This window comes from Heloderma suspectum, chromosome 3 (assembly GCF_057233095.1).
Source record: "Heloderma suspectum isolate Gila_16-S chromosome 3, 16-S_ref, whole genome shotgun sequence".
In the NCBI taxonomy this organism is placed as follows: Eukaryota; Metazoa; Chordata; class Lepidosauria; order Squamata; family Helodermatidae; genus Heloderma; species Heloderma suspectum.
Window position 1 is genome coordinate 130,598,889 of NC_139460.1, and position 22,006 is coordinate 130,620,894.

The 22,006-nt window shown below is 43.3% G+C and overlaps 1 protein-coding gene across 2 annotated transcripts in view; it reads left to right on the plus strand.

Annotated features, from left to right (window-relative positions):
* The window catches only part of RASA3 (RAS p21 protein activator 3), a 178,657-nt gene that overhangs the window by 140,907 nt on the left and 15,744 nt on the right, over positions 1-22,006 (plus strand). For both annotated transcript variants that reach the window (XM_084844550.1, XM_084844549.1), the window contains 10 exons: positions 5,260-5,364; positions 5,634-5,790; positions 8,701-8,849; positions 10,636-10,750; positions 12,319-12,393; positions 14,032-14,155; positions 16,049-16,155; positions 19,213-19,290; positions 20,182-20,259; positions 21,422-21,495. In XM_084844550.1, the coding sequence (XP_084700676.1) occupies positions 5,260-5,364; positions 5,634-5,790; positions 8,701-8,849; positions 10,636-10,750; positions 12,319-12,393; positions 14,032-14,155; positions 16,049-16,155; positions 19,213-19,290; positions 20,182-20,259; positions 21,422-21,495 (1,062 nt within the window). The remainder of the gene's footprint in view (positions 1-5,259; positions 5,365-5,633; positions 5,791-8,700; positions 8,850-10,635; positions 10,751-12,318; positions 12,394-14,031; positions 14,156-16,048; positions 16,156-19,212; positions 19,291-20,181; positions 20,260-21,421; positions 21,496-22,006) is intronic.

Sequence of the window (22,006 nt, forward strand, 5' to 3'; positions counted from 1 at the left end):
GAACAAATCAAACATCGGGGGAAAGGGGGGGGAATCCTTAATAAACAATCATATAAATATATAGAAGTGAGTGTGAACAAGTCTTACTACAGAGATACTGAGGTTTATTAAATCAATCGTTATATAGAGTAAAAAGCTTAGAATCAATTTACAAATACAGTATATCACTAGGTATATCTCTTACATACACATTAGGCATTCATAATATAGCTGACATGGTACCCTGCAATATTAATATTAAATACTACAAATACAATTTCCTGGATATGTTACAACAGCCAGGCTCCTTTTCAGCAGCATGGAGATGATGAATATTCTCACTCTTCTGAATAAAGATACAGTGGACCAAGCTTTTCAGGGAACAAGGTATGACTCCACTGGCAAAAGGCCTTCTGCTTATTGAAGTCTCTGTATCTGAATACATAATGGGTTTGCTGAAAATAGTCAAGGACAAGCTCAAAGAATTACCTTCTGAGTGAGACACGAGATTATAGCTCAAGAGTCTGCAAAGCATCCAGCTAGGTAGTCTTGCACGTCAGGTTTAATTGAGAACTGGGTGTTGCGGTAACAGCCATCTTGCAACTTAACCCTGTGGATCTGAACATCAGGAGGAGGCTGAGAATATATATAAAAGTCTTAGGCCACCATTAGATTTGTTGTTTTAGCAATGGTATAATGACCATATATAATTAATTCTCAGTCTCTTCATTAGAATACAACCAGAAAATACAGGACATTTGTATGCAGTATTCAACAATAGAAAAAAATCAGAAAAAACAGCTTCCACAGGCTAAAGTGGCAAGTATTTAGTGTGACCTCCCCTTACACTAGAGTAACAGCAGGCGCCTGGCCAGGAATGGTCTTCGTGGAAGGGTAGCAGCCAAGAAACCACTTTTGCGGAAGGGGAACAGGGTGAAAAGGCTAAGATATGCTAAAGCTCACAAAGATTAGAATGACGATCAGTGGAAAAGATTATTATGGAGTGATGAATCCAAGATTGAAATTTTGGGGTCAAATTGTCGACAATATGTGAGAAGAAGAGTTGGAGAGAGATGGACGAATGAGTGCTTGCGGCATTCTGTGAAACATGGTGGAGGGTCTGTCCTGGTTTGGGGCTGCATTTCTGCCAGTGGTGTTGGTGATCTTGTCTGTATTGATGGGATCATGAATGCTGAAAAGTACAGACAGGTTTTAATTCATCATGCCATTCCTTCTGGAAAGCGCCAGATTGGGAATGGTTTCATTTTTCAGCATGATAATGATCCCAAGCACACTGCTAATGCAGTGAAATCATATTTAGTGAGAAAAACAGCTGATAAAACACTGACAGTCATGGACTAGCCTCCACAGAGTCCAGACCTGAATATTATAGAGGCAGTATGGGATCACATGGACAGAGAAAGAAATAAAAGGCAACCTACATCTAAAGAAGAACTCTGGGAAGTGCTGAAAGAAGCCTGGTATAATATACCAGAAGATTACTTCAGAAAACTTCAGGATAGTCTCCCCAAAAGAGTTCAAGATGTGCTTAGAGCCAACGGTGGTTGTTGTTGTTCAGTTGTTCAGTCGTGTCCGACTCTTCGTGACCCCATGGACCATAGCACGCCAGGCCTTCCTGTCCTGCGCTCTCTCCCGGAGTGTGCTCAAGTCCATATTCATTGCATCGGTGATGCTGTCTAGCCATCTCATCCTCTGCCGTCCCCTTCTCCTTTTGCCTTCAATCTTTCCCAGCATCAGGGTCTTTCCCAGCATCAGGGTCTTTTCCAGTTACTTTTCTCTTCGCATTAGGTGGCCAAAATATTTGAGCTTCAGCTTCAGTATCTGGCCTCCCAATGAGCAGTCAGGGTTGATTTCCTTTAGGATTGACTGATTTGACCTTCTTGCAGTCCAGGGGACTCGTAAGAGTCTTCTCTAGCACCACAGTTTGAAAGCATCGATTCTTCGGCGCTCAGCCTTCCTTATAGTCCAGCTCTCACAGCCATACATTGTTACTTGGAAAACCATAGCTTTGATTAGACGGGGAGCCGACTGAGCAATGACGGTCGCCAGAAACCAGGGGGGACAGTCTAGTCAGGCCTGGGGACGAGGAGGAGGAGGAGGGGGAAGGAGAGGAGGAGGAGGCAGCGGAGCTGTGGATTTAACTCGGCAGGTCTTGGTGAAATGCCCCAACTTTCCACATCGAAAACATTGGCGCTCAGCACGCCAGTGCTCAAGCTCCTCTGGCAGCATTGAAGCTCGGGTAGCTCTAGGGGTGCACGAAAGTCACTTACCTGGTCTCGCAGCTTGCTTCGTGGAGCGGGGGAGGCGCTTCGCTGCTCCCCCCGAAGTTCAGGCCGGGGGGGGAGGCTTCCCCCCTCGCCCGGCCGAAATTCAGGCCGGGGAGGAGGCGCCTCGCCTCGCCTGGCCGCGAAATAAAAAGTTTAAAAAAAAACGCCCCCGTGATAGGCTACGTGACGATTTACGTAGCCTATCACAGCTGACTTTGCAAATCTAGCCATGATAGGCTACATTAATCGTCACGCAGCCTATCACGGGGGTGTTTGTTTTTTTTTTACTTTTCTTGGAATGGCGGCGGCGGCAGCCGGTCAAAAGACCGGCTGCCGCCCCTGCCCCTGTCGAAGCCCTGCCAAACCGCCGCTGCGACCCGCCACCGGGAGCAACATTCGGGAAAGGTAAGTCCCATCCCGAGGGGGGCGGGAGGAGCGGAGAATTTCTCCCCGAAACTACTTCGGGGGGCCGAATACGTTGGCACTCAGCCCCCCGAAGTTTCGGGGAGAAATTCTCCCCCATCCCTAGGTAGCTCCCAGCTGCATCGGGGTGTCCTCCACCGCCTGCGCCGGAGCGGGGGGTGGGGGAGGAGGCAGGAAACATGGGGGAATGGGAGGAGGGAAATCCCGGCCCCCGGCGCCCCGCTGGGTCTGCCAGCACCCCTCCAGCCGACTATCTATCTGAAGGCAGGTCTGGATGAGCTCCTCCAAAGTAGGCGGGCTGGGCGTGCGCGCCAACTCATCTAAGATCTCGTCGTTCAAACCATCCAAAAACTGAGCCACTAGCGCAGCATCATTGCACTGTAAATCCTGCATCAGCAAGCGAAAGGTTGTCGCGTAGCTGGAAACTTGAGTCCTTGCCCTGCCGGAGGCGGCGAATCTCCCGAGAAGCCATCTGCGTGCGCAGGGGGTCACCGAAAAAACGTGCCATGGCTGTCATGAAACCTTGATAGTCCCCGAGCAGGGGGTCATTAGCGAGCAGGAGCCCCGAAGCCCATCTAGCTGCCATGCCTGACAGTAGGTTAATGATGAAACCCACATGAACCTGTTCCATCTGGAAATCCTCAGGCCTAAGATGCATGTACAACTCTGATTGGGCCCTGAAAATCTGAAAAAGTCCTTTCTCACCATAAAACCTCTCTGGCAAGGCCACCGGGCACTTGCGGCGGGGGGGAATCGGAGGTGGATGGGGTTGAACTGCAGCCTGTAGATTCTGCATGGCAGCCGTCAGTTGAGCCATCTGATCACGGAGCATCTGGTTTTCATGCGGTAGCGCTTGCACCGCTGGGTCCCCGGCACCCTCCATAAGGCAATAGGAGAAGGGGGGGGAAGAGGAACGGGGACCAAGCTGTCAAGGGCTCCTTGGAGGCCTCTCTCAGTCTAATACAGTAGCCAAGTCCAGACACAGACAAAGGGATTCTTTTCAAAGCTTTCTTCCTCTTTTACAACTTAACAACTGTACTGTTAGCAGCTAGATATGAGCAGAAGAGTACCTATGCCCTAAGTTGGAACAGTTGGTCCCCGTTTGAAAGGGAATCACTGGCAGACCCCTGAACTTAAGGAGTAGGGAGAGTCCCTCCCCTTTTCCCTTGGATCCTCTGGGCGCAGCCGTTGTTTGCGCGCCAACCGGGCACTACGCCTCCTTTCCGCGCCCTCCGTTTGGCACCGCTCTCTGCGTCGGCGTCGCATGTCCATCAAGTCTGCTTCCCGCGCTCTGTCACTCCCTGGACTGCTATCTAAGCTAGGAATGCTGGTGGGAGGAATCTCCGTCCCCTGTTGGCCCTGGGAAAAAGGAACGCGCTCCTCTCCCAGGAGCGACTGCTCTTTCTCAGAATCAGAACTACTCTGGGATTCTATGGGCTCAGTGTCCACCCTGACAGCAGTGATCCATGAAGGGGTTAGAGCCAAGGGAGATCACACTAAATACTGACTTTTGCCTGTACATATTTCCTGTATTTTCTGTTTGTATCTTAATACAGAGAACGAAAAATAATTATGGATGGTCATTAAAACTTTGCTAAAACAACAAAGCTGGTGGTGGCCTAAGACATTTGCGCAGTACTCTGTGTGTGTGTGTGTGTGTGTGTGTGTGTGTATATATATATATATATCCCACTTGTTGTGCTATGAATGTGGATTAGGTGGGATCCATGCATGGCTTATCACATGCTGAAGCAAGCATATTATTTCTCCACTGCCTTTTGACTGTCCCTTTTAACATGACATGACAAAGCTCTTGAGAATGAGTTGGGCAGTGGTATGGATATGCAAGGGCCGCGGTGGCTTAGTGGTTAAGACGCTGAATTGCAGACTGGAAGGTCAGCAGGACAGAAGTTCGAGACCTGAGTGCTGCATGACGGAGTGAGCTCCCGTCTTCAGTCCCAGCTCCTGCCAACCTAGCAGTTCGAAAGCAAGAAATTGCAAGTAGATAAATAGGTACTGCTTCGGCGGGAAAGGTAACAGCGTTCCGTGCACCTCGGTGTTCAGTCATGCCGGCCACATGACCATGGAAGCGTCTTCGGACAGCGCTGGCTCTTCGGCTTAGAAATGGAGATGAGCACCACACCCTAGAGTCGGACACGACTGGTTGGGGACACCTTTACCTTTTACCTTTATGGATATGCATTGGGTGTTTGCCATAGTAGCAACCCACTGCTTGCTTCAACATGTGCTGAATGCAGTATGGATCCATAGTCGTAGCGAGTCAATCTGATTTGTGTCAATTGGTATAGGTTACAAGAGAACACCTGATCCATCTTATCTGCATTTTTAATGCAAATATGTGAAGAACACTGTATTCTAGAACACTGTATTATCAATTACCCCTTCCTGCAGTAGTCCTGTGGCTAGCTGGGCTATTTTGAACATTTTCTCTCTCAGTTTGAGGGCTGATTGGAGGGGGGGCAGATAGAGTGAGGAGGATGTGGAAGCATTGAAGTGGCAGATAAATTGTTGCTATTTCACCCTCTTTCTCTTTTTTGTTATGTTACAGAGTTGACCTTTGGAATGCAAGCAACTTGAAGTTTGGAGATGAGTTTCTAGGAGAACTAAGGCTACCTTTGAAATTTCTCCAGCAGTCCAACTCTTACAAAGCATGGTACCTAATTGTATAAAAAGACTCTACTCTTTTATTTATTTATTTATTTATTTATTGCTTCACACTAAAGTGATTTTTGTTTATCTAATTAATTTTTAACAAAACTTGCCCCAGCTATCCAATTTGTCCAGTTATCACATGACATTATAGCTTTATCCCCCTAAAAAGCTAAGACTTCAGGTCTGGGGAAGAAAGACCTATGAATAGGCCCTCCTATGAAATCTATATGTAGCTTGAGATGTCCTTTGTATTTTTCTCCCTTCTGTTAGGTATTTCCTGCAGCCCAGAGATAATGGCAACAAGTCGCTGAAACCTGATGACCTGGGATCCTTGAGGTTAAATGTTGTTTACACAGAAGACCATGTTTTTCCTTCAGACTATTACAGTCCACTTAGAGACCTCTTATTAAAATCCCCAGATGTTGAGGTAATTTGCTTGCTGTGCTAGGTTCATCCCTTTGTTGTTGTTGTTCAGTCGTTCAGTCGTGTCCGACTCTTCGTGACCCCATGGACCATAGCACGCCAGGCCTTCCTGTCCTGCGCCCTTCATAAATATTTAACATTTTACAACAAAACACGCCAGTGCCCCCCACCCCAGCTCCCAACGGACAGTGGCTCCATGTTAACCACAGTTAGCTAATTGGAATTAAGGATGTGCAACACTGGAAATTCTGTTTCATTTAAGCATGACAGGATTTTGCAGCGTTTCCATTCCAGTAGCTGGTGGCAAGCTCTAGCAGATTTATTTTTCCTGATTCCAGAAATGTTTTGTGCACTGTTTTTTCAGGTTCCACATTTGCACAAATTGTAATTTGTGCAAATTGTAATTTGTGCAATTTGGGGGGATCTTGAAATTCATGCAAATGGTGTTGTAATTTTTTTTAAACACAAATTATTAGCAGTTTTGCACACGTGCACATGATCGCAAATCCGTCTGTCCACTATGGCAGTAGACATATTCCCCTCTTGTAAATATCATTGTCAGTTTCATCCTCTCCACATACTACTTCATTTATCCCAGCAAAGCCATATTCTGTACTTTTTGAAGAACTTGTCAGTTTCCACACCCTCCGCTCTGGATTATATTGACAAGTTCTACAGCAAGTACAGAAGGTGGCTCTGCTGGGATAAATGAAGTAATGTAAGGAGAGGATGAAACTTAACAAGGATATTTACAAGAGGCAAATATGCCTCTCTGGAGCAGACAGACGGACTTGTGATCCATGTGCACTTGCGCAAGATCACCAATAAAAATATTTTTAAAATTACCGTTCACACAAATTTCAAGGTCCCCCCCAAAAGAAATGCGCAAATTGCCGCCATTAAAAAAAAAAGGAACCCGCATATTGGCCCGACTTGCTACAGATCAAGTTTATGCCAGTGAGGGGGAAACACAGCGAAATTCACAGGACCAAACCAGAAAAATCCGTCAAGTCTTCATCCCTCATATACCCCAGGTTCTCATAGTACCCCAGGTTGGAATATGCATTTGCTGTCTGTGGAGCCTTATTTTCCTGCAGCATGTTTCCCCCTTAGTAACAGCTATGTAGATGGTTAACAACTGCTAATTAAGGTTTTCATGAAAACAATATCTAAAATGCCCTTTCAAGTGTGCTTTCAGATACTGGGTTAAGGAATACCCTGGTTAGCCTCAACCACTGTTAAGTTCATTTTGGATTTTATTTTGTATTGATATTTGAGAATTGTCATTACAGTTTATGGACAAAGAAATGTACTTACTTAACTATTGGTAGTCTCATTGAACCACTACATAACCGTGGTTCATAAAATAGTAGTGTTGGAAGGGGCCTATAAGACCATCGAGACCAACCCCCAGCATCCCTGGCTGTTTCATCTCCCTCTCTCTCTCTCTCTCTCTCTCTCTCTCTCTCTCTCTCCCCCTTCCCCACCACTCTGCTAATTTTTGAGAATCCCTCCTTTTCCTTATGGGTCCAGTGTCAAAATATCTTTCTGTGTAAATAGCAATGAAGGCAATGCTTGCTTTCTAGTAGGCATAAAGCCCTGCATTTTTTTCTTACATCCTCCCTTTTCCCACTTTTAATTTATCTAAAGTGGAATTTGGCAATTTTGATGTATTCACTTTTTATTTTTGTTGAAAGAAGCTGGTTTATTTTATTTTATGGATAATTACTTTGGACACATTCCAACAACCAAATCCTAACTTAATAAGACTGGATATGCATGAGTGGTTTAAAGTTGGCTTACAAATCCTGGTTTGTTTGGAAGCAATTAACCATAATTCCCATTTTGGACGTAACAGGAGGCTATGGTTAACTGCAGCTTCCTGGCTTGTTTGCTAACTCACATGAAGGGAGGCGCAAACCAGCAGCAAAGGGGTGGGTGCAGGTGTACACCGCTTGTACATATCCTGACTTATTAAGCCAGCATGTATGGCTTTGCATCATGTCTGAACTGGGTCTTTGACAATAATTGCCAGGTCATAACACTGCAGTAACAGCAGAACCTGCAACTGGCAGAATTCCTGTAAGGTTCTAGACTGTAGATCTTGCCACCACTTCCTTTAGCCAGCCTGACTCCAGCCTCCTTAGCACTCTTGTCACCCTTCCTTGTTCTCCGTAACATACAGCCTCTTGTGAGCTTGTGCTTTGAAGATTCTTCAGAGTCCTCTCTTGCCTCAGCTTCTTGTATCTCCTGGTCTTTTTATCAAGCCACTACCCTTCCTTCAGTGTTCTCTTTCACAGTCAATTCCCTAGTCTTCACCATTCCTTTAGCCTCCTCACCTCTGAGCTTACAGACCCTTAGTTTCCCTACATCCTAGGACCTCTTTCCAGTCCTCAGCTTGCCCCTTCATGAGGTTTTATATGCAGCCAGAGGTAACTTTCCCTTCCTTCACAGTTTAGTTCCCTGAACAACTCGACATTCCATGCCATCGCACTAGTTCAGACATCAGTGTCAGCGGCTTCATCACCACAAGCACAATCCAAGATAAATTAGGGGAAATTGTCATTTTGAATTAAGACCTAAATTGGGTGGCTTAATGGATTAAGAAAACTGGTTGAAATATATGACTATTTCAAGTTCTTTTCCACCTAAACATTCCATTTATAAAAAGCAACTGGAATATTTAGTGAAATTAAGTGAAGGACAATATAAAACCAAGCTGACTTGGAATGGTTTTCATATTGCTGCCCTCTTCTGATTAAAGCATACAACCAATCTTCAGTAAATGCCTTATCAGCATCCATGTAATGAAGCACTGCTACAAATATTAGGAATCTGGCATGAATTAATCAAAAGTGTGTTAACTCCTCAGGAGTACACATCTTTAAAAGTGTTTGTTTCTCTCTGTATTTAGCCCGTTTCAGCATCTACTGCCCATGTATTGGGTGAAGTCTGCAGGGAAAAGCAGGAGGCAGCCATACCTCTGGTTCGACTCTTCTTACACTATGGCAAAATTGTGCCTTTCATTAGTGCAATTGCAAATGCTGAAGTAAAAAGAACTCAGTAAGTACAGCAGTACATTTATTTCAAAGTATGTCAGACCAAATGGCAAGTGGTGACTTTGAGAGTTCCACTTAAGAGGAAAAATGGGCTTTTGATTCCTGCCATCCCTTCTTCCTAGCAAGTATTTGCACTATAAAAGAAGACTATGGCTGGCGGGGATTCAGCAGCCTAAGACCTAGTGGGGTAAAAATCTACATGAGAGTCACTGCAAGATGAAGGCAGGGCCAGGACTGCAGAATCATGAACACTTCAGCTGTCACTTGAATGGCTAGGAAAAAAATAAAATATTATTGTCCATTTAAGGCTTAAAGACCAGGGTATGTTTTTGTTCTGTGCCTACTGTGGCTGCCGTCCCTTATTTGAATGCAAGTCCCTATCAAATCAGTGGAACTTACTTCCAACCAAATGTGTTTAGCCTCTTTATAAAGAAGAGCTGCTCTTACTGTAAAGGCTTGTTCCTTTTGTTCAGAACTTCACAGCTTTATAGATATACTTGAATTCAGATGCAGGACTTCCAGAGTGGCTTGATTTTGTGGGGAGACATTTTTATTTGGCAAACCTAAGTGTGCCTTCCTTTAATTTGTTTCTGCTACTCATGCAACTGGCCCACTCCTTTTCAATGCAGCGATCCTTTATAGAATTTGAGTTTTCTCATTGAAAAATGTGGAGCTCTTTAGTGCAGAAATTTAAGATATATCCTCTCTGAGCTCCCTAGTTTAAGAACTGAGCTGACCATTTCAATTTTATCTGTTGACTTTTTCCCAATAAAAACCATGATGGGAAACACAGGGCAAATAGAAAGCATTGCAATATGTTTTGCCTTTACAATGCTTTTCTGAAGTTCCTCATGAATTGCATGCCAAAGTATTCATCTGGCCAAGACCTCGTGCAGTGTATTAGATAGAGTGGCTGGCCCTAGATTTGGATGAGAGAGACCTGGGTTCAAATTCCCACTCCAATATGAAACTCGCAGGATGTCCATAGTAACCTCCTTGCATGATTATTGTAAAAATAAAATGGGATAACCTTGGCGAAAGGGGAGGATATAAATGTGCTAGATAGAGCGCAAGATAGGACCAACCCCTGCCCTGCTAATTCCTGTGATTAGTCATACTGCCACACAGGTGCGTATCTCTTTGTTCTGCAGGCAGATACAGGTCTGGGCAGCCCATCTGTTGTCTTCTGCTGCCGTTCCACTGCCACATTTGTTCCTGCCACCATTAATTGTGGCTCTGGGTAGGCCAGGCACCTCCCTCTCTGGGATAAGTCTCCTCCCACACCTACTTTTATAGGAAGAGGTGGCTATGCTTTGTTGAGCAGACTTAACAGCCAACTAGCTGCTCTGTGCTTTCTTTCCACCTTCCCTCTCATCCTTTCCTGCCCAACCATGCCAGGACAGAAGAAAACATGTGCATGTTCACTTAAACTAGTATGCATGCATTCTTGAGCTTCTCTGTTATTTTTAAAGGCCCGTAAAGGAAAGCTGTATTAAATCTTTTCATTTAATAGCCGACGCTTGAAATTCCTAGGAACAATATGTGCCTTGAAAACTGTGCGACCATCCTTCCATTGTTACAGGCTGAAGTTGTTGACTGTCATTTGTCTCTGCTTGTAATGCAGTTTTAAGATGGTGGATAGCACCTTTTAATGGGCACCTCTTGGTTAAAGAAGGTGTTGTACGTGCATTCATCTGTTGCTCCAACTATTTTATTTACATATGTCATCATGTTGTTTATTGCTGGTTTCTCACAAGAAGGCTAAATAATAGAAAATTGTTTGCTTTTAGAGATCCAAACACCATTTTCAGAGGAAACTCATTAACTTCCAAGTGCATTGATGAAACCATGAAACTCGCAGGGATGCATTACCTTCAGGTTACGCTAAAGCCAATTATTGATGAGGTGAGACCACCTTCAAAACGTTCATAAGTTTTAAGAGCAGAATGTGCAATCTCTTGTGATTTTAAGGATGCTTGACAGACTAATTCACAAGTTATGAAAAACCCGGGTAGTATTTGCTTATCCAGTGAGTCAGCCATGTCACTTGGATGCCATCTGTTTATATGAAATGACATGTTCTGGCTTGGCCACAGACATAAGTTTCATGTTACAAAAGCAAGCATTTTGATCCTGGAAAGGCATCCAGCATGCATACAAAAGAAACAACTCATTTAAATGTGTGATTAATTTTAGATGTGTGCACATGTGTTTGTTTAACAACGTGGCAATGTTTCATTATCTCTTTAGAGCAGTTAGCATGTTCTTTTTCCAGTGCACAAATAAGCAGACCGCAAATTTCCTGTAATTGATTCAGCACTTTCTTAACCGATCTCTTAATGTCATGGCTCACTAATAGCCTATACTTTTTCTTTAAAATGGTTTTGCAACACTGTTTTTTTGTTCTTCTTTTCTTAAACAAAAGGGAGGTAGAAAATGTTTCCTTAAATGCTCACTTGATAGGAGATTGATGTTATCTCCTTTTCAGCACAGGAGATGTGTGTGTGTGTGTGTGTATGTTTTTCACTAAGGTCCAGTGCAGATATACAGTTGGCTCCATGCAAGCCATTATTTTCAAACTGGGAGACAGCCCCTTCTCCCTCTAGCCTGAACTTCCCTCTCTCTTTAGCAGCCTAAGGGAGCATCCTATGACTGCTCGTCAGCTGCTAGATGGCCATAGGATATGTGGGTTTCCGGAAACCGACCTCAGAGCCTGCGCTCCGAGGTCAGTTCCCAGAGAGCCAACCTTCCCCCCACTCCTGTGCTGCCTCGCAGGCAGCTCAGAACAGCCCCGCGCTCCCTGCTCAGAAGAGAAGTGTGGAGCTGTGAAAATGGGGAGTTCCGGGGCGGGGAAGGCGGAAATGCTGGTACAGCACTTCCTATGTGTTGTCCAGCAGCTGCCTCCCATGCTCCACCTTCCCACGGCTAGACAGCCGAAATCGGCTGTCTAGTTGCAAATGCAGGGTGGCTGAAGTGCTGAGAGGGCGATCCCCTCTGTGCTTCTCCTGCCTTGCATTGGATAGGCGGTCGCCTCCGAGTTCAGAGGCAGCTGCCTATCCCCATAGGATTGCGCCCTAAATGATTTAGTGTTACATCTGTAATGTCAGTAACCATGGTTAATGTTAGAGTTCCCATGTGAACCAGCATTGGAAACCAAGTTTTGAAGTGGGTTTGTAAACACTCTGTTAAAAGAAAATCAAAGTTACTGTCAGTGAAGCTGTGTTACTAAGTCACAGTTAAAGGTTATAGAGGAGAGGAGGGAAGTTGCTTTCCTGGGGCTTGTTCCAGTTTGAAAATCCACATTTTTTTTCCTTGAGAGCCAGGATTATGTTTTCAGTGGAGTAAGAGGAATTCCTCATATCTTGCCCAAAGAAAACTAGACTTGTTGAACTAGAATCAGTTATTTTTATTAGAAATTAAAACAGAGCAAATCTCACCTGAAGATAATCCACTTTATTATTTCATTTTTTTAGATCTGCCAACTCCATAAATCTTGTGAAATTGATCCTGTGAAGTTGAAAGATGCCGAAAACTTGGAAAATAACAGGGTAGGCAGTTCATTTTGTAGCTGAAAACCAGGTTTCTACTTATTGCAACTATTACTGGTTGACATTTATTTAGCACCAGTTGGGTGCTAGATCTGCACATGCAGTCTTTCTGTAGCTGGGGCAAGTGGCCATGGATAAATTTGCTACTCTTTTGTGCAGCTGTGCACTATACGATGCCTATACCAGTTTCCAGAAGTTTTCTGTCCAGATATTGCAAGATGATACAGGTTATCATATCAATACAATAAAGCAGCCTTCCCCAACCTGCTGCCCTTGAGATGTTTTGGACTACAACTCCCAGCATTCCTGACCATTGGCCATGCTGGCTGGGGCTTATGGGAGTTGATGTTGAGCCTCCAGTTAGGGAATGGCCACAATAATGCCTGTTTCATATGTTGCTAAATTCTTACACAAAAGGAAATAACCTGCCAATTGTGATGTTAGATTATCTTCTATGTGGATTTTTCTTTACGCATGAATACTGGAATGCTGCAAGTTTGCTGTGGCTTCCCAGAACCTGAAAAGTTAGTGTGTACACAGCAAAAACAAAAGAACCATGAACACGTGCAGGATTGGTATGCATCTATGTTTGGATGTCACATAAATTCCTACATGGAAGCATCTTTTTTTGTAAGAATTCATCATGTGTGAGGTGATTTTAAATTAGATGTGTTTGCGGATGCCTGATTTCACCAGTAGCTTTACAGTAAATATTCAGTCCATATGTGCCATAAGCAAGACATACAGCACATTCTAGAGGAAGAGGGATAGGAATATAGGAGTAAGGAGGATACAATAAGGAATAATTAGCAGCGCCATACAGAAAAGGGGATAGTTCAGAAACAGCTTTGTTAAGAAAAATGAGTTATGCACTTGTATTAAAAATGCAGTTCACTTTCTGAATACAATTGGTGCTACAAATCAAGAACCTGAGTAGCAAAATCTCATTAATTTTGTTTCCATGTAAAATATGGCTAACACTGCAGAAATGTAATATAAATTGAGCAAGGAGGAAAAAGCTTCTTAACAAATACATTTATTTAACATAGCTCCATAGTGAGGTTTTGAAAGTTCTTCCAGGGCTCTGTAGGTAAATTTTCCATAGCAAATGTGGGAACATGCAGTAATGTAGGTTTTAAAAAAGCACATTTCTGCTGCCTTATGCCCAGGATCCAAAGAACCACTTCAGGTATACCCAAGGCATATCAACACCCAGTAGGATTTTTAAAAAACTTTTGGTTGTTTGGACAGGAAGTTTTCCCCTCTCCAAGAGACCTCAGACTAATCTGAATCTTCCTTTCTTTCAAATATGGTTTGCCACATGGTACTGAGGCAGGGTGGGTGCATGAGCTCTGTTCAAGAAACACCAGTCAAAGGCCTCCTTGGATGTCTGGAACTATATGTATGGTTCTTTAGATCCTCCTGGCCTATATTTAATAAAGACATTAACAACAGGTTTCTCCAAATGCCCCAGCAGAAATAAGTAAAGTAGTGCTAAAACATGGCATAAGTATCTGGTCATCATAAGTTCAGCAGATATCAAGCATCATTAAAATATATGTTTTTGTTCAGTGTTTTAAAAGCCTGTAATTACTTCAGCATGATTGTTTTATCTGGTGTTTTATTTTTACCTCCTAGGAAAATCTTAAGCAGTATGTAGACCGGATTTTTACTGTTATTACAAAATCTGGGGTCAGTTGTCCTACAGTGATGTGTGATATCTTTTTTTCATTGAGGGAGTCAGCTGTCATACGTTTCCAAGGTATGTTACCATGCAGAGTTGAAACTCCCAAGTCCCTCAAAACAGTATTAAACTGATTTGAAAATTATTTATCTGTCCACATAATGAATCACAACTGTATTTGCCAAAATATTTCGCTACATGTTCCTGATATATGTGTACACTTTTGTGTTATCTATACCCTACTTAAGATCTGCCCTGCACTGTGGCATCCTACTCTGGCACCCTCTTTTGTTTGAAAGGTTGGAATTAATAAATTTGCAGAAAATAACACATGGACCAAAACCGATATTCCATTTCAATCAGTAGCCCTCCAACATTATTTATTATCTATTTGAAGTATTTCTGCTCCACTCTTCTGCCAGAAGGGCTTCCAGAGCAGTAAAAACAAAAATACAAGACAGTCCCCACCCTCAGGCTTACTATCAAAAAGGACAAAGGGATGGAGAGGGAGAAGGAAAAATAAACTCAGACACCAATACTTAAAGTCAGAGTTCTTACAATGACCAGTTGGGATGGAAACACTTTAGGTAGCCTGATGGAATGGCTACTGCTAGGTGAGTGTTGAGAGTGCCAAAAACAGTTGGTCTCTTAGCAGATTCAATAGAATAGCCCTGCTTCCATTCTCTCCCTCCACAGCAGTGAGATGAAATGGCCACTGTAAGATGATAGTTGAGTGAAAGCCTAGAGCAAAAGTTGGGAACCACTTTCACTCCAACTTCCGAATTCAATTTTGGAGAGGCTCTTGGGGCCATATTCCAGTGGTGGGAAGGGCTGAAGGCAAAGCGAGTGGGGCCAAACTTGCAAAAATACCAGCATATGTTAGCTTAAAGCTCTTACTGCCTATAACTCAGCCTTAGGACAGACATTTCAACCTTTTAGAATGGGGAAAAAGCTGCACAAAAGTTGGGAAACAACCAAATGATCAGTGGTTAGGGGAAAGGGAGTGAGCTGAAGGAAAGGGGAATGGCCATCTGCAGAACCCTGGAGGGCAAAATTTGGCCCCAGCCTGAGGTTCCCCACCCCTTGCAGCCATTAAATCTGACCCCAGTCTTTGGAATCTATGGGTATATCTCAGGATGTTATGGTAGGGAGCTGTAGGAGGGTTTTTTTTTTTAAGTCTCTTCCTTAATATGGATGGCTAGCTTAATGTGAGGTATTCCATTAGGAAGTAGTCAGTTTCCAGTTCCAAATAGAAATTCCCAGCCTCATTCTATTTATCTTTGAAGAACTCTTGTACCTCCTGTGGGTTTTGTTTGTTTGTTTTTTGGTGGTTTGTTCCATTTTTCAGCACAGAGCAGTAAATGTCACCAGCTAACTAGTGTCCAAGTCTGGAAGTTCCACTTAGCCATTGTGTGAGCTGCTGGGATCCTACAGAAGCTTAGAGGAGAGGTGTGGGAGGCATGAAGATGAGGAAGGCTGGGAGAGGTAAAAAGATACCTGAATTCAGGCTAAATTTGAGCCAGAGCTCACCAAGCCTGAATTCCAGAATCTGGTGTAGAGAAGTCAATAAAAGAAAAAGTGTACCTCTGATTATGGGTTGGATCCAGGCTTAGCCATACTTAGAATAAACCCATTGAACATGGGACTTAAGGTAGTCAAGACTGACTCAGTTACTATGGATTTCAATGGGGCTGCTCTAAGTATGACTAAGTCTGGATCCAACCCCATATGAAGTGCACCACTGAATAGCTACAGTCTGCTAAGCAATCAAACCTCTACAGAAGGAGCAGAATTAGTTATTGGTCCTGGTGCAGTATAGTGGCTAAGAGTATATGCCCCATCTCCCCCGTGAGCTCACTGGGATGCCTTCAGAAAGCCACAGGCTCTCAACCTCCTTTTTTGTGGTTGTTTTGACTTTCTCTTAAGAGTGGAATTATATTTGGCGGTTTATGTTTTGTTTTTAAATTACAGACGACCCAGATGTTAGGTACACAGCAGTAAGCAGCTTTATTTTTCTGAGATTCTTTGCACCTGCAATTCTTTCTCCAAACCTCTTCCATCTTACACCACATCACCCAGTAAGTGTTGCATCTTCCTAATACAACGGTATGCAGGAAGTCCGTATGTAGCCACTGTGTCCTCTGCTTTAGCTTCCATGTGGCAGCAAGTCAGAGTTTACATCAGTACTGTGCAATTGAGAAGTTCTCAGCCAACAGGCACTATCTAGTGTGAGTAGATGTTAGACCTTTTCTTACACAAGACATTAAAAGGTCTCTGAGCTCCTCATGCTGCTTATGCCAGGTATGGAAGTTCTTAAGGTGGGGTAGAATGTGGAAAAGAAATCAAACATACGTTCTCACCAACATGGGTGTTACGTTTGCACTGCAGACAGACTTTAGGAAAACACTTCTAAGTGTGTATATGCAGGCACTATCCCAAAGGGAACTGACCCATGGGAAGAAGAGTTAGCTTGTGCATGTGTTTGCATGCATGTATGTAAAGAAATGTGAATCCCTTTTGTTTCATTACATTTGAAAAATGTGACATTTGGCTACAGTCCAGAATAGCCTTCAGCATACTCATGAGACGTCCAACTTTAAAGCCCCTCTTCATCCCATGACTCATGGCAAACTAGTTTTGAAATTCCCCCAAGATTCAAAAACAGCTTATCATGTGTGTAAGGGTGCACGAAAGTCACTTACCGGGTCTCGCAGCTTTTCGCGGTGGGGGGGAGGCGCTTCGCTGCTCTCCCCGCGAAGTTCAGGCCGGGGGGGGAGGCTTCCTGCCTCGCCCGGCCAAAATTCAGGCCGGGGGGGGGAGGCTTCCTGCCTCGCCCGGCCAAAATTCAGGCCGGGGAGGAGGCGCCTCGCTTCGCCCGGCCGCGAAATTAAAAGTAAAAAAAAAAAAACGCCCCCGTGATAGGCTACGTGACGATTAACGTAGCCTATCACGGCTAGATCTGCAAAGTCAGCCATGATAGGCTACGTAAATCGTCACGTAGCCTATCACGGGGGCGTTTTGTTTTGTTTTTTCTTTTATTGGAATGGCGGCGGCGGCAGCCGGTCGAAAGACCGGCTGCCGCTCCCGCCCCAGACGAAGACCCGATGAACCGCTGGCCGGACCCGCCGCCGGGAGGGACATTCGGGAAAGGTAAGTCCCGTCCCGGGTGGGGGGCAGGGGGGTGCGGAGAATTTCTCCCCGAAACTTGTTCGGGGGGCCGAACATGTTGGCGCTCAGCCCCCCAAAGTTTCGGGGAGAAATTCTCCGTCATCCCTACATGTGTGGGGAGTTTCTGCTTGAAAAGAAGAATGTTGAAAACTGCACTAAGAGCACAATCCTATGCATATTGGCATAGCTGGCTGGGGAATGCTGGGAGTTGTAGGAGTCTTTCTGTCTAAATATGCACAGGATTGCACTCTAAGGGTACAATCCTATGCAAGTTTAGGCAGGAAAAAAGTCCTACAACTCCCATGCTGGCTGGGGCATACTGGGAGTTGTAGGACATTTTTCTGTCTAAACTTGCATGGGATTGCGCCTTAAGTCTGTCAAACTAAGTTGCACAGTCCTCTAGATTGTGCTCTTTATATACCTATGATCCTCGCAACAATATCTTCCTTCCAAATTAACCATTGGTGGTTTTCTCCAGGCTGAAAAATCATTTCAGTCTGCCTCCAAGTAAATAAGAATAAACATTGTGTATGTTGATGCATATTACAACAATGTCTTGAGAAGGTGGTGTAGAATAGGGGAGGGTAAACTTCAGGCTTGGGGGATCTATTTTTTTTTTTTTAACAGAACCCAGGAATCTGCTAACCAGAGCTAACTGCAAAAGACATACACTTAGAATTAAAGAATTCTGCGTTCAGCAATTGGTTTTGTGTGCCAGAACTGAACAAGGCTCACAGCCCTTCCATGCAAAAATCCACTCCTGGTCACCCCCTCATCCTGCAGTATAACTTCAGAGAGGGAAAGTCATTTTGTTGTTGCCATTGTTAGAAATCCTTGCCAATCTACTGCAAATCACCCAGAGATCTACCAGTAGATCGTGATCTATTTACCCAGTATAGAATGTTATCCTGGCTAATAAAATACCAACTCTTCCTGTTTGCTTTTTAAACTGGTAGTATTCCATTTATGATTTTTTAAAATAGATTTATATACCACTTACCATATTTAAAAGTATCTCTAAGTGTTTTACAAAAAATACATTACAATAGAACATTTATAAAAACGTTAAAACCAAGGGCTCTCGGTGCCGTAATTAGCAAGCAAACTGGGCTTTGCAAATTTAGTGTGACATGCTGCTATACCAGTCTTTGCTCTCACATTACATCAAATATATTTTGCTAGATTAGAATTACCAGTTATGTGAAAGCATGTTGAGCACACATGCAGATTTCAAAAGGCATAGAAAACCACGTTATACTGGTCTCAGATGAATCCTAGATGCATGTATCTAGGAGTTCCCAAACAGCTTCTAAAGCCAGTTGTGCATTGCTGTGGGTTCCTATCTCTATCAAATGAAAATGTGGTTGATTTTTTTTTTTTACCATATTTAAAGTACCTACTGTAGGGAGCCTAATAACTAGGGACGTAGGAAGCGGCCTTATACTGAGTCAGACCCTTGACCCATCTAGCCCCCTATTGTTGACACTGTCTGGCAGCGGCTCTCCAGGGTTTCAGGCAGGAATTTTTTCAGCCCTACATAGAGATGCCAGGGATCAAACCTGGCACCTTTTGCATGCAAAGCAGCTGCTCTACCCACGGAGCTACGATCCCACCCCAGGCGTTACCATGTTTATTTGTTCAAGAAGTGCTTTTGAAACTAATAAATATGAGATTCGGGAGGAGTGGGGGAGTTCCTAGAATTCCTGTACAGGAAGGAGAATTTCATCCAGACATGCATTCTGCATTTGCAAATTAAGCAAGGCAGCTAGGGACCACTGCCCCTGCAAGACACTGGACTTGACAATCCTTAATGTCCCTTCCAACTTTTAATTCTCTTGTACTCTAGGTATAGGGCAGGGGAGTGCTTTATTCTATGTGTAAAATAGAAACTGGCACTGAAGTGTAGTACAGCATTTGTGGTTTCCTGTACACTAATCATAATACAATGTTTTTTTCCCCTTTTTTAGGATCCACAAACCTCAAGAACTTTAACACTGATTTCCAAGACGATACAAACATTAGGCAGTTTATCGAAATCTAAGTCTGTAAGAATTTCCTATTCTTTTCCCCCCTGTTCAGGGTAACTTTGGCATTTCACCCCCTTCATTTAATTATGATCATTAAACACTTGGGGCACAATCCTTCCCTACATGTGCATAGCACTCATGTGCAGAAGGATCTTCATAGGGAACAATAGAGCCCTGTGTTCTCTCCATCACAACAGCACACATGCAGGCTCTTTTCTGTGTTTGTGAGTACATCCCATATCCCCATCCAGACTTCCTTCTCTGTTGGGTTGTCACATGAACTTCAGAGCTTGTGTTTCCTTATCAAGGAGGGTATGTGGGAAACAAGAACAGGGGTTCAGTTATTCAGGAGCTAGCAAACATTCCTTGGGCTAGCAAAATACACATTTGAGAGCCGATTCATGTGACCACTCAGCATTGCTAGCCATTTATTTCCCAGCTGGGACGGAAGATTGCTTATAGTGTTCAAATCATGTGAGGGGTTGGTATATCCAATAATGGTGAAGCTCTGAAAAATTCCTGCCCACACACAATGTTCATGTGAATTGGACCTGAGTTTGGTCATAAAGTGCTTGTGGACTGCAGCCTCAGTCTCCTCTACCAAGCCATTATTGTCAGCTTAGAATGAATGGCTGATTTGAGAAAATAGAGTTTGAACTGTATCCAGGCTTTAAAAGGAAATACCTTGATTTGAGGGCTCGGCATATGAACCAGTACCTCTGCAGTGTTTTTAGCCTGCACTTAATAGTCTCGGTCAGATGGAATCTGTTTTCAAGGCTCTTTTCAATATTGAAAAATATCTGCCTAAGAATGAACGAATCTTAATTTTTCTTCTGACTTGATATTTTGATCTTATGTATATACATTGTCATATTTGAAGATAAATACCTAGTGGTGATTGCATTTCAGGCCAGTTTCAAGGAATCTTATATGGCTATATTTTATGACTACTTTAACGAGCAGAAATATGCAGACGCAGTAAAAAATGTAAGTCATACCAACAATATCTTATGTACTTCGTTGGCTTAATAATGTGCGCTTTTTCAATAAATACTTAATTACGTGCATATCTATATTCTGAATAGTCCGCTTAAAATGAAAATAACAATGGAGGAGGCAGAAAAACATGAGAAGTAAATCTATGAATGTGCTTTGGGGCACAGATTTGGGTTTTATCCTCTTCATAGTTGTAGTAAGCAATATGGAAAAGCAGCTACTGCGGGGTAATTATTTCAGAGTTTCAGAGGTAGGGCAGGAAAGGGAGGTTGATTAGATATATGGGCTCAAAACATAGTAACTGTTCACCTCCAGAATTTGGTAGCCTGCATAATAGTGATGACCAGTGGAGGTTGGTGGCTCCTATTTCAGTGGGGCAGTGAATCTGCTCTGGGTTCAATCAGAACCAGTCAGAACTCTAAAGGAGCTATCCAAAGTGCTGAAACCATTTGGGGGATAGGGTTCAGCACTACGGATAGCTGCTTTAGAGTTCTGGCTGGTTCTGACTGAAACCCCAAGCGGATCCACAGCCCCACTGAAATAGAAGCCACCAGCCTCCACTGGTGAGGACCTTATACTTTTAGATACCATAGACCAACCCTCCCTAAACTTGGTGCCCTGCAGATGTTTTGGATTTCAACTCCCATCAGCCCCAGCTAGCATGGTCAATTATCAGGAATGCTAGGGATTGTAGTCCAAAACATCTGGAGGGAACCAGGCTGGGGACAGCTGCTTTAGATGTTCTCTGATTAGTCTGGGAGAAGCATTGGACCAGCAGCAACCACAACTGCAGGAGAATGTCTAAAGGAGGCTTCAGTGTGGCGTCAAGGTAGGAGGAGACTTATCTGTGTGTTCTGTGAATGCTGGCAGAGATAATGCAGTAAGTTATGATGGGCCAGTGAAATTTGGAGGTCCACAATGTCATTCCGCATAAGGCACCTATCTGTCTTATTTAATTTGTACATGGAACTTTATCTTTGATTGCAAGTAAAGCTTTTAATATTATTTGTCCTGTCATTAAGTAGTAAATAATTAACCTTTCTAAACTCTAGCATTTCTACTTGCACTTTATCAGTGCTGCTGACATGCAGCAATTATATGAGGTCTGTGCTAAATCCTTATTTCATATATATGCATTATTTTGTGCTCTAAGTTCTTAGATTTGATTTCATCCTCTGGAAGAAGAGATCACAAGAGAATAGAGCAGCCAATACTACTAAAAGAAGGGTGAGAATATGTCAGTTTTTTATTTTGTTTTTAAGGCATACAAAATGGTTCAGCATCTGCTTGGATCGATGTACAAGTGAGTTGCCACGAAATTCTGACCTGTGTCTAGTATTATCTAATATATATATATCCATTGAAGACCTGGAAGAGGAAATAGAAAATACAGTTCTAAAAATGGCAGATGCCACCAAATTGGAAGGAACGGTAAATACCATAGAGGATATGATCATAGCTGAAATGGAAGCAAATTTGTTTTTATCAGAAATATATCCTGAGTTATAAAACACCACATATAATTGAGTTCAGGGTAGAAAACCTGCCTGGTTCTAATTGTAATAAATTTTATTACCTGTATTTTCTGCCTGCCCCTTAAAAGTTTGTTCATCTTTTTAAAATTATTTGCACTTTCTTTTGCTTTTTAAATAAATGTGTACGGTTTTTATAAACTTCCCTTCTTAACTCTTAAATGTGACATTTCTGCATCTGTCTTTCTTTTGCTTCTGTCTGATTT